This window comes from Chanos chanos, chromosome 7 (assembly GCF_902362185.1).
Source record: "Chanos chanos chromosome 7, fChaCha1.1, whole genome shotgun sequence".
Classification (NCBI taxonomy): Eukaryota; Metazoa; Chordata; class Actinopteri; order Gonorynchiformes; family Chanidae; genus Chanos; species Chanos chanos.
Genome location: NC_044501.1, coordinates 14745997 through 14759157, shown reverse-complemented (window position 1 = coordinate 14759157; position 13161 = coordinate 14745997). Strand labels below are relative to the sequence as shown.

Sequence of the window (13161 nt, the reverse complement as noted above, 5' to 3'; positions counted from 1 at the left end):
TGACACAGCACACTTTCTTCATTGATAGTAATAGACTCAGCTAAAGCACTCTTGATCTGGCACGGACGGAATTAAGTGGGCCACCCACTGTGGCTTTCAGGTCTGGTTTACGTGAGGAAACTGTTCCACATAAGTTTTTATGAGCAGTATAGCTGCAAGTTTAGGGCTGAGCAGCAACTAGTGGCATATTTCCACTAACTCCTCCTTTTTCACTCATATCAAATGTAAAACACATGAAAGACAGGACAAAAATCTTGGGATCTCACCACTTTTATTTTTGTGATTAAGCAGATGCATGTATGTGCAAATGACACAAAACTTTCAGATAGTTCAAAGAAATAAATACTAGAACAAAAAAAACATGAGTGCTCAGTTCTGTGATGTCCATGGTAAAGGTCCAAAGACTATTTTATTGAGGACACCTAATAATACGTTTCCTTTTCCACCCAACCTGAAATGGAGAAAGATGATACTTGTGTAACTTAAAGGACTCTTTCTTTATATTGTCATTCATAAACGGATTACTGGTGCGTAAAGTTCTATCAACAAATTTTCCATCAATAAAGCTAATGTCCTTATAAAATGTCTTGGTTAAAATTAGTTAATCTTTGGGGCTGCATGATTTGCAGGCTGTAGCTCCAACCTCGGTCAAACACTTTGTTCAGCTAATAAAACTCCTAAAATGGCCTCCTTGAATATTAGATTCAGTTAACACAAATTGAGACTGAAACAAGATCCTCCAGTAACAGCTTTTCTGCCCCAGAAGTAGGATATGAAACGTTGTTAGGAAAGGAACATGTGATGGGGGTATAACAGTGGTTTGTTTCACAATACAAACAGTAATAATAGTAGTCTTACCTCCTGGGTAGCGTCTCAGGATGTACCTTCTTACTTCATCATACACGAAGATGAGCAGTGAGTAAGGAAGCGCACAGAGCCACCACCAAGGCCTGAAAAAGGAGAAAAACAAAAAGGTAAATGGAACAAGTCAACCATAATGTCAACTAGCAAGATATGAGAGTCGCCTCAAATATATGACGTCTTCCACACAAGGTCTAATCCTAGTTCTAAACTGCATTCTGGGGATAGGTTCATGAAAAATTCAATATAGTCACTGACATATCTTAATACTTGAACCACATACTATGGTCTTAAAACAAAACTTAAAAACAAATTATCTGTCTATCTTCATATTGTCCCAACACTGGAGAGCAGAACAGCACTGTTGGCTACTTACTTCATTGGGTACATTTTGATAGCAACATCCATGCCAGGGCAGTAGGACAGGAAGGCTGCCAGGGCAGTCTCCTCAAACAGTCCAAAGATCAGGACCTTGTTGCTGCATTGACATGAAATTTTAAGTTTCAGCTCAATTGTATACTTCTTATGTTATGGGTCACAGAGGATGACTGGCAAAATGAGAATGTATGAAAGATTATTTTACATACCTAAACATTCCTTGTTCCCAAAGAGAGTTCATCCTGGTCTTACAGATGATCAAGTCAGCCCACTGTACAATCACAATACTGGTGAAGAACGCTGTGTGACAGGTGTACTCCACAATCTTCCTGCTCTCATAGGTCTAAATCACATGGTTTGACAAAAATTTCAATCAGCTGTTGTTTGCTTTCAACACAACATAAACACACATCCTAATGGGAAACAACCACTGAGATGACCATTGTCTAAATGCCATACAGTGGTTGCAGATTCCCAAGTCACCTCAGTTAGTGGGATGGGCCAGATCTCAAAAAGCTAGGGAATTGTGTAATTTTATAAAAATGAACCTCTAATATGGATGTTACATGGACAGTCTCATTTTTTTCCAAATAGATTCCAACAAATGTGTTGCCAAAAACACAAGGCAACACTGATAAGTGCAGAACTTCAGTCATGGTCACAAAAGACCTATAATATGGATAATAACAGAGTAATTTGTGACTGGATTCTCAAATTTGCCTGAAAATAAAAATTGAAGGGATGCAATCTGAAAACGCACTGTCCCATCATAAATTCACGAAGGCTATGTCATTTCATTACAAGACAGTATAAGAAGTGGAAAGGAAGGTGGAAAGTGAATTCAGAGACTTGGGATTTCTCTTACTAAGAAAAAACAACAATTTACGACATTGTATTTGTCTGGTCAAAATGACTGGTTGTGCATTTTAGATATATTACCAAAAAGTTTTCAAAGACTTGGTCGATGGTTACTTACCCATTCCTGGCCATAGCTGTCTTCCATATTGCCAATATATTTATTATCCCATTTAACACGCAGCCCTGGCAAGTCCCAGGGCAGAAACCCATTCTCAGCCATTATCACAAAATAGGTGAAGAATCCTGCTACAGCCTGCATCATGCCTGAACAGAGAGGTTCCAGTCAAGCAATGGACCAAGAAAGTGCCCTTGGAACTCACCTGCTCATACACTCTTGCATGCACAACGTAAGCATTAAAACTTTAGTTTTTCTGAACAAGTATCATTTCATTGCAGACTATTATAAGGCAATTCTGTGGTTTAAACCAGTCAGTATTCTGAATTCTAACATTGTTTTTGCCAGAAGAAGAAACCAGTGACACCATTTACTTCAACACTTTGGTGGTAAAAGCTTACCGATCTGACCATACGCCATGCTGATGAGTCTCTCATTTACAAGCCTGTCTTTTTGGGCATTTCTAGGTTTTCTCTTCATGATGTCACTCTCAGCACGTTCATAAGCCAAGGAGATAGCAGGAACCTGTAATATAATATTAAAAATGATCCAAATTAGCATCCAAAATCAGCATCCCATCTTTTCTATCAAAAAACCCCTTACATTATGACTATGCACATACCATGTCAGTACCCAGGTCAATACAGAGGATGGTGACAGTGCCCAAAGGCAAGGGAATGTTGAAAATTACAAAGAGAAGGAAAGGTGACATCTCTGGAATTTTACTGGTCAAAGTGTAAGCGATGGACTTCTTCAAGTTGTCAAATATCAGCCGACCTGAATTGAGAAAGGGAATATGGGAACCATGGTGGTTAAGTCAGGGACAGAAAGACAAGTTTATCCTACATCTCTCATCCCATTCAGTAAAAACAAATTGCCATACCTTCCTCAACTCCAGTTACAATGGAGGCAAAGTTATCATCCAGAAGGATCATATCAGCGGCCTGCTTAGAAACATCAGACCCAGCAATACCCATAGCTACGCCGATGTCAGCCCTCTTCAGAGCAGGAGAATCATTGACTCCATCACCTGTCACAGCCACAATTGCACCCTGCAGGAAGGGTTAGGATGACACATTGGATTCATTGATCTTACGGTAACCTCAAATTAAACTCAAAACCTGCAGGACTTTTGGCTGTGGTTATGAACAATGGAAAAGTATTGGACATAGGCAGTAAACAAGACCATCAGGTATTTGTAACAGCATCTTTATGAATCATGTATGATTCAAAAGAGTTGGTTTAGTTTTCAGTTCATCTTACCTGTCTTTGGCACCCTTCCACGATAATCAGTTTCTGCTGAGGAGAGGTTCTAGCAAACACAACCTCAGTGTGGTATTTCAAGATATCATCTAATTCTTCTGAGGACATGTCCTTCAACTCACCACCATGTACAACCTTTGCTTTCGCATCTCTGATGGAAAAAATGTCACACTTTTTACATAAAAAATTCAATTACATGAGTGGATGGGCAGAAGATATTGCATGCAACTACTGTGGTGATTTGGAGAATAAAACGGACATGTGTCTATTCATTGGAATCATCACTGAGCCTTTACTGTGCTACAGCTCTACATCCGTGTTTAGTTTTAAAGCACACTGAGAGAGCCTTCAGAGTTTCTTGTTATAAAGCTAGATCTTAAAGTAAAATCACTGATACAAAAAAACTTTAAGTACTGTAGATTATTTACCTAGGATTTACATCACTAACAGGTATTTTGAGGCGAGCAGCAATGTCTTCCACAGTCTCATTTCCCTCAGAGATGATGCCCACACCCCTAGCAATGGCCTTGGCTGTGATGGGATGATCACCAGTAACCATGATAACCTAAAAGAAATGCAGTGAAAGTGAACATTCTTAATACAAGAATTGGGCTGATTACACTGTTGTGTGAAATGTTTGAATGATGTATAAAATGGCTTTACCTTGATTCCAGCACTCCTGCACTTGGCCACAGCATCTGGTACAGCGGCACGAGGAGGATCAATCATAGCCATGAGGCCAACAAAGCAGAGATTCTCAACAGGGAAGTTCACTTCATCAGTATCAAATGCAAACCCCTCAGGAAACTGATCATCCGGCAGGTGAAAATGGCAGAATCCTATTGTAGAAGATTCGTTAAGTGTCAGAACAGGTCTCTCTTTACAAGCCTTTTACTCAATAATTATTCTATTGCCAGCCAGCTTCAAATACAAAATCATACCAAGGACTCTCTCTCCTAAACCACCAAGTTCTTCATAGGCTCTCTGGAAGGAACTTTTCATCTCGTCATCCAAGGGTTGCTCTTTTCCCTGAATCAAAATGGTGGAGCACCGATCAAGGATTCTCTCAGGGGCTCCTTTCATTACCAGTAAGTGCTTGGTCTCTGAGGCGGTGGCATTCTTGTGGATGGACAGCTAATGAAAGACAACGCCATAAATTATGGCCCATCAATCAAGAGAGAAACAATTGTACTCAAGTTATAAATACTATATGATTTCTTTGCTGTGTTAATCACAACCTACTAACCACGAAGCCTGATGTACCTGGTATTTGTTGGTGGAGTTGAAAGGGATCTCAGCAACCTTTTTGTAGTTTCCTCTCATTTCCTCTACAGAGCCACAGCAGAGCTCAATACACTTCAGCAAGGCAGACTCTGAGGCATCTCCAGCAACTTTTCTCTATATAATTACAATTATAATTTTACACATTTAATTAACTGAACATATGACTGAATTCTTTTTACATTATTTCTACTTTGCACAAGCTCAGCGAGACTGCCCTAAACCTTGTCATGGCTTTGACACGAACCTGTAGAACAGGCACTTTCTGCTGGTCAGGCAAGAAGACAGCTCGGTTGCACAGACCAGCAATGCGAGCCAGGGCAGGCCAAGTGGGAGAGCTATGATCAAAAGAGGTTCCACTCTGGTCCTCTGTTGTGTCAGCCTCATGGATATGGTTATCAAACCACATGTGGGCCACTGTCATACGGTTCTGTGTCAAGGTACCAGTCTTGTCAGAGCAGATGACGGAAGTGGAACCAAGAGTCTCCACAGCTTCCAGATTCTTAATCAGGCAGTTCTTCATAGCCATACGCTTGGCAGTCAAGGTCAAACACACCTAAATAGTGGTGCAATGTAGCAAGATGACATGTTTACATAAATAGTCTGCAAGACAATGATGTAGGACTGTAATTTCTTCATAATTTCTTGGCTCTGTCAGGAAATATGAGTATTTAACTGACATCCGTTGCTGAAGGACATTGTTTTACTCACCGTGACTGTGGCCAGGAGACCTTCAGGCACATTGGCCACAATGATTCCAATGAGGAAGATGACACCTTCCAGCCAACCATATCCGAGGATAAGAGACAGGATAAAGAATGTCACGCCCAGGAACACAGCCACAGCAGTGATGATACGGATGAAATGCTCAATCTCAATGGCAATTGGTGTTTTTCCTTCCTCAAGGCTGGAAGCGAGGCTGGCAATACGACCCATGACAGTGTTGTCACCTGTGTTGATGACAATTCCTCTGGCAGTTCCTAAATAAGGACAACACATGAAGTGATTAAGTCACTGAATCCCAAAATGAACAAATTCACTTTAATGTTCATAGTCTCTCCTATCCAATTCATGTGGATTTACCCTCAAGACAGTTAGTGGAGAAGAAGGCAATATTCCTAGTCTCTAGTGGGTTTTCATGGGTTAATCCTGGAGAGCGTGTCTGGGGTTCTGATTCTCCAGTTAGAGAGGAATTATCCACCTAAACAAAAACAACAATGATGTGTAAATTTCTGCATAGTCTGAAGTGTTAAATGTTTTGGAGGGGTTAACAAATCTTACAGTATACTGCATATCAAACCAACATTCATAGTGCTTCCATATGTAAGATAATTGAAAATGCAGGACATACTTGCTGATTTGCTGTGACCTCACCATCACATTTACTGCTCAGGAGCTGTTTGGTTTTTCAGACAAAAATCAAATTTACCTTACAGTTTGTAGAGGAGATGATGCGGAGATCTGCAGGGATCCTGTCACCTCCCTTAACCTCCACTAAATCTCCAACCACCACCTCTGCTGTATCAATGCTCATCTTCTCCCCATTGCGAATCACCAAAGCTTGCTGTAAAGCAATGGAACAAGCCAAATTTTCTGAACCAGTGGTTTCCATTAATTAAAAATTTTGCTTGCCTTTGAAATACTCTAATACATCTTTGATCAGCTGAAGGAAACATTTGCATTGTGTGTGTCTTTTCAGTTCTACATGCACTGACACTGTAGTATTATTTACCTGTTTTCTACTTGTGAATAGAAACATCAATTCATCAAAATTACCTGGGGAACCATTTTCTTGAAGGAATCCATAATCTTTGAGCTCTTGGCCTCTTGGAAGTAGGAGAAACAGCCTGTAATGAACACCACAACGGCCAGTGCAATACCAAGATACAGCTGGGAGAGAGAAAGAGAGAGAGAGAGAGAGAGGGAGAAAGAGAGAGAGAGAGAGAGAGAGAGAGAGAGAGAGAGAGAGAGAGAGAGAGGGAGAATAAGCAACTTTGAGGTGCTGGAGGTGAGGTATAATGTCTCACAAGCAGTTTCATTGTATGTCAGCTTAGTCTTCTACATTGTCACTCGCTGCTTCCTCCTCAGTGGCTGCCTGGATGCCGTATGCCAGGAAACAGAGAAAAGCTCCAATCCACAGCAGCATGCAGAATCCACCAAAAAGCTGTCTGCAGAACTTGACCCACTCTGGGGTTTGGCGAGGTGGGGTTAGCGCATTGGGCCCATCACGTTCTAGGACCTCCTTGGCACGAGCAGTGGATAACCCCTTGGATAGATAGATGGTGGCAGATTTATGAATTACAATAGTGTGGATTTACCTTGAAATCAAATTCCAGTCACTGGTCTGGAGGAGAGCTGTGTAATAACAATTATCAATTGGGCATAAAGATAAAATATTGGTCTTATCTTACAGATGTTTACCATCTGATCGCATACAACTTATTCCTCCTATTATTGAAGTACCATTGTACAACTATACAATAATACCATTATCAACTCTGACATTGTTGAAGTGAGTAATTAATCATTGACTTTCATCATTTTAGAATATATGTGTAAAACATTTAATCATGTATATCTGCCAGAATAACAACACAAGGTCTTTAATCAAAAGGGTAAATGTAATTTACCTTTTCAGCATTTGTTCCATATCTTCTAATCAGTTCATCCAAAGTCAATCTGTGATCATCCTTCGCAATGGAAAATAATTAATCACACATTAAATAAACCCACGTATGTAGCAAGACATATAAGCCACAGCAACGAAACATGTCCACTGAGATCAACAATGTAAAGTTAACTTCCAACAAGTGATCATTACCAAATCAATTTCTTTCTTCAGCTCCTCTAAATTCTTCTTGTCCTTCTTTTTGCTTTTTTCAGAAGTTGGTGCAGGCTTATAATCACCTTCTCTCTGTGTAAATTAAAATAGAAATACACATTTAGAGCAGTCTAGTACTTACATTTTTGTCTGACCTAAACCTATGTACATCAAATGAAAAGATGCAGATGTTCTTACCCCAGTTCCCATTTTAGTAGTGTATCTCCTTATGCTTGTACGTGCCAGAGAAATGTGGATGCATTACACCACTGCCAAATAGCAGGGGTTGAATATTTATAGATTTTGCATACCTGTATCAGGAGGTGGAGTCTTTGTAAAACAGGTGTGGTTTGATTGTGATATTACATATTTTGTATATTTAGTCAACTACTTTGCTCATCAAGGTGAGCAACAGAGGTCTTTGTATGGAAAACATAGGACTGTTTGTTGTCTGTCAGCACTGGGTGGGGAAATGTATATGTCTGTCAAACATGAACACTGAGCAGAATGGGAATGTAAAGTATATTATTATGTTTTAATACCAATTTAATATTATGTTAGTCTGAATGCATCAGGGAATGCATTAGACCAGGACCTGGCCCTTGGGCCATACCTTAATCCTGATGATCATTTTCAGGTTAAATCAAGTTCCAGAGTACATCCCAGGAAGAAGCGAAGCCAAAAGCTGAGTGACTCATTGATTACAACCACATAAAATTCCATGAAAAACCTCAACCTAGAAGAAGGACAATTGACTGCATTTCCAGGGTATTGTTGAAGTACAAAGTATTGTAATATAAATAAATATACATGAAACGAGGTGTTCTGGTCTGGAGTACATGGTTCGAGGTTGACAATGCTTAGAAAATACCAAACAGAGCTTGAATGGAGTTCCTACTGAAGATATACTAAAAACTGGCAAAGCCATGTAAAACAAACCTGTATATAGCGTTACTAAATTGAAATTTATGCTGTCAGAACTGCAGCAGAAGACAATGTTCAAATGTCATATCTTTCAGACAGCACATATTGTGCGATTCAAATTATTATATCTCTTGTAATTTTTTCCTTGAGAAATATGATGCTATCTGCCTGTGTCATTCACAATACAGGAGTTTGAATTAAAATTTCATGTAAAAATTCATCTCTTTATTGTCAAGTTTCAGACTTCATCTATATCACAATTCAAACTGTTGTATCTCTTTTAATTTTTTCCTCAAAAATGTCATATTATCTGCCCGTGTCATTCACAAAACACGAGTTTGAATTAAATTGTCAAGTGAAATTCCATGCCTTTATTGTCAGGTTTCATACTTATATCACAATTCAAATGTTATATCTTTTGTTATTTTTTCCTTGAGAAATGTGACATTGTTTGCCTGTGTCAGACTTCACTTAAGTCACAATTATGCTAAAAAGTCAAGCAATGTGAGAGACAAGTGAGGGCAACACATGTCAGGAGGCACTTCACCTGTCTTCACACCACACTGTAGGCCTACGTTATCTCTACAAGTGCAGAGAAGTTCTCCTTGAATTTCTGTGTATCCCAGAACAGCCATCAAATTCTTCTTTATCTTGTGAATGGGAGGGTGTTCCACGAAGCAGAATTAGCTGAATGACCTTAGTCAAAAATCGAAACTGTTTAAAAGCATGTTCCTCAGCTTCTCTGTGATTGGACAGTTTTGAGTTTTGCCTCAAGTTACCTTGCTACTGCTATCTCTAAGGCTTAAGAAATCCAATTTCATGGAACCATGCCACACAGGTCTTAATTGCTTTTCATCAGGATGAAACAGCAAAGGATGTGTAAACCTGAAACAGTTTTAAGAGGCCACCACACACTCTGTCCCCTGCATCCTTTGATATGTTGCAGCAATATACGGTTGAGCAAAAAGACAGAAGACAAAGATGAGGGACAAGGACAAACTGAGACTTCTGTGACTCAGGCTGGAGTTCAGTCAAATTCTAGAATAGCTGAATTCAGTTCACTGAGAGTTTAACAGGTTCAGTAGGTACCTTGAGAATGACTGACAAGTGAAGTGTAGGTGTATTTTCTCTCTCTAAGATCAGTAAGATCTTTTAAGAGGTATGATGAGTGGGGAGCTGGAAACAAGTTGTTTGGGTTTGCACATGATTGAATACTTGATTGTCTGATTAAGTTTTCATTCCATGATACAAATCCATTTTTTCACAAACCTGAGTGTTCAATCTTATATGTCCAAAATACAGATATACTTTACAAAATATGGCACTACAGTTTGAAATTGCTTCAAAATGTTTTGTCGCTCTAGTAGGAGGTATACTTCTTTAACCAAGATCAGCAAGGTACACATGACCATGAATCTATCAATATCAGATGAGTTCAGATACTTATAATAGTTTTGATGTTGCGACGCAGAATAAGACACATTTCTTTGATATTTCTAGAGACTTTGGAGAACAGTCTATAATATCCAGAGTGTCAGCTCTATGTTTGCACATGGTGTCAGTGTTTTGTGATCTGTGAGCCAGCGGCATTCTACACAACTCTGTGTGAAGGATTCCAAATTGAGAGGCAACTTGTGCCTAAACTGTCGATCAAACAATCTCAGAATAATTTTTTAAATCTCACGCTTGTGGCAGACAAGCGTCAGTAACCCCAAACATTACCAACACAAATCAAGACAAAGAGATATGATTAAACAGAAGAATATTTTGATGCCTTACATTCCTTAGGCTGATTAATTTGCTCGTTTATAATGAATGATGGCTGATGTTACAGACTGCATACACTACACACTGGTCTAATGGAATTCACAGATTAAGGCTTTAGGTAACATGTCACTAGTTAAGCATTGCTCTGTACAGGGACTTCACACCATAAGGGGCCATGGAGTAGCATCTGGCATGCTTGCATACACGCATAGACAGATACACGCATGTATGAAACACAGGATGTACTCAGAGTTACACTAATCAGAATTTATCTAATGACTTGAATTCAAAGCATGTAGCCTATATAAGGAGAACTATTATTTTTATTTTTATTTTTATTATTATTATTATCATTATTCTTCTTATTATTATTATAATTATACATTTATATCTATGCATTTTGCAGACACTTTTGTCAAATAACCAAGCAAATAACCACTGAAGAACTGATTGGTCCATAAGTGCACCCACCGAGTTCATTACCAGGCTGCATACACACACAAGTTAGTTAAAGAAAAATAATTGAGTGAGCTGCAAGTGATATAAACCATTGTGTGCGAAGCATCACAATTAAGTACTAGATCTACATCATAAAAAGAGTAAGTACTCATAGGTCAGTATTCACATCATGGAGTGAATTAGTGCATTTGAGGAAAGAGTCGTCAGGGTAGTAGGTAGGGGTCAAGTATAGAAAGCTGATATAGAAAGCTGGTTATTATTATTATTATTATTATTATTATTATTATTATTATTATTATTACCACTACTACTACTGCTACTGTTGTTATTATTATTATTATTATTATTATTATTATTATTATTATTAATAATATTATTATACTAAAACGTACTTCCTTTTCATGCTAAGCCTAGGCAACTACACATTTTATACAATCACATGTGATGTACAGTCCATAGAGATTTACTGCTACTGCCTTGAATGAGCTGAATGTGGTAAAATGAACAGGCTTATCAACAAACTGGTGGATGCCAGCTAATACCATGTACCTGTTGTGAACACAGTTTCTTAAAACGCATTTGTGTCGTTTAGTAATGTACATATTTTGAACAATGTGACAATGCACGACTTTCCCGCAAAACTGAATTTAAATGTTTGCGCAAAACTGAATTTAAATTTTTTAATTTTTCATTAAACCTCTGTAAAACTGTAGAGGTTCAGTGAGATATGGAGCAGAGTGGGATGCCATAAATTAGTGATTATGGAATGTGAAATGACAGCTCTGAACAGCAAGGATGTTGTGGTAAAATTCAATAAAAATGAGCCAATAATGTAGCACAGCTTGAGTATTAATTTGATCGGCTTATCTTCCTCATTTGATGCAGACCTAATGTCTTTACAGCCTACTGAATTCTAATGTGATTGGGTTGAACCACCAATATACAATTCAATGGGAGTACAAATGCAGTGTCTAAACCTCCATTGGGACTAATATGGGGTAGTGTCAGGAAATCAGGCTTTGTCACTGTGCTGTGCGAAAAAGAAAAAAAAAAAAAACTTGCTGGTCTGGTGAAGGTCAGACCAGCATTGTCTTAAAAGAGACATCTTGTTACAGAACATATAAAGTCAAGACTTCACTATCTCACTGAACTCTGTCACTGAAGAAGCTTGGTCCTGTTTGGTATTAGTAATCATATTGTACAATAAACACCTGAGTCATTTTATCACTGAAAACAATTCTGCCTACACCTTCAAACATAACCTTTACCACAAAGTCAAATTTCTCAGGAAGCTTATACATTTGACTGAGTTTGAAATGTTCCTGCAAGCACATTTAGTTGCTCTTAACTTCATAATTAATGAAGGTTGTAAGCCACAACAAATTGATGTGAGCTAACACCAAGGTTTAATTCAGAATATTTCAAAATAACCTAAAGTAAGAAATAAAGTTTAGAGAAGAGTTTGAAAAGAGTTTGGCTTCCATGCTTACCCAAACTCAGGCCTATTTTTGTACTGAACAAATGCAGCTCAGCTGGACCCTTAAAACTTGGCACAGGTGCAGACCAGTCAGAGATGGGAAAGATATTCAAACAGTGGGAATCTAATATTAGGGGATCACACGTGTGTCAATTCCACATGAGGGAATTTAAGCACTAGCACATATTTTCTAGAGGTCTATAAATCAAATTTACCTGGAGGATTTATTTGCCTTCAGTAGACCCCTTCAAAACTTAACTTCCTGTAACTTCTCCATTGCCTTTGTTTCAGATTTAAAATTACTGACAAAGATAACTACCATCAAATGAGCTACCAAGGAATGGCATGGAGTTACCACTGCATTTCTTTAATATATGCAGTCCTCTCTAGTCTGCACAGCAGGCATAAGCTGGGGACTTCTGCATTTCTCCAGCAGAGATTTTTGCTTTTTCACCCAATCATATCAGAACTGCCATCTGTGAATGTTTGCATTTCCCAGTAACATTGACATCAAACATGCTTTTAAAACATTTCACTCTTGAATGATTTTTAATGTGGCCCCGGGGGGGAAACGTGTTTAATTCATTGCACAAATAGAACAAAAAAGCTATGTAAATCAAACAGAAGTTTCTATCAAGTTTCTTTGAAAAACAGGAAAAAATTCACTTTGAGAAAACATTTACGTAATAGTTTGTCTAGGCTTCACCATATTTTTATTATTATAGTTTTTTAAAAGAGGTCATGTTTTTAAGCTAACATTCTATTTGATGCAGCCACTGTATTAAAGTTTATAAGTGAAGTCTGTGCCATTGAAGTTATAGTTGTTTTTTAGACTTCACACATGCCTTTTTTTTTACCATCAGTGGCATTAAATAAGGCACATGGACAAGTGGGCTGGGTAGACCACATACATGTAAATCTTTTGGAGACTGAATAGAAGGATTCTACATCTTGACC

At 38.4% G+C, this 13161-nt stretch overlaps 1 protein-coding gene across 1 annotated transcript; it reads right to left on the bottom strand.

Moving 5' to 3' along the window:
* Positions 1-422: 422 nt before the first annotated feature.
* On the bottom strand, positions 423-7787 carry LOC115816031 (sodium/potassium-transporting ATPase subunit alpha-1-like). Its single transcript, XM_030779003.1, has 22 exons — positions 7776-7787; positions 7578-7670; positions 7387-7446; positions 6819-7022; positions 6533-6646; positions 6186-6320; positions 5840-5957; positions 5468-5736; positions 5004-5312; positions 4739-4873; positions 4417-4609; positions 4139-4314; positions 3904-4040; positions 3476-3626; positions 3096-3264; positions 2835-2989; positions 2614-2737; positions 2216-2361; positions 1449-1582; positions 1238-1339; positions 859-950; positions 423-451 (listed from the first exon to the last, which is right to left on the bottom strand). The coding sequence occupies exons 1-22, from the start codon at positions 7785-7787 to the stop codon at positions 423-425; spliced, it is 3057 nt and encodes a 1018-aa protein (XP_030634863.1).
* Between the last annotated feature and the right edge of the window lie 5374 nt (positions 7788-13161).

Excerpts from the sequence above, each read along its gene's own strand:
- LOC115816031 (XM_030779003.1), bottom strand. Across the intron at positions 6,321-6,532 it reads TCAAGAAAATGGTTCCCCAG|CAAGCTTTGGTGATTCGCAA; the intron begins GTAATTTTGATG and ends ATTGCTTTACAG. Across the intron at positions 4,874-5,003 it reads AGAAAGTGCCTGTTCTACAG|AGAAAAGTTGCTGGAGATGC; the intron begins GTTCGTGTCAAA and ends GTAATTATATAG.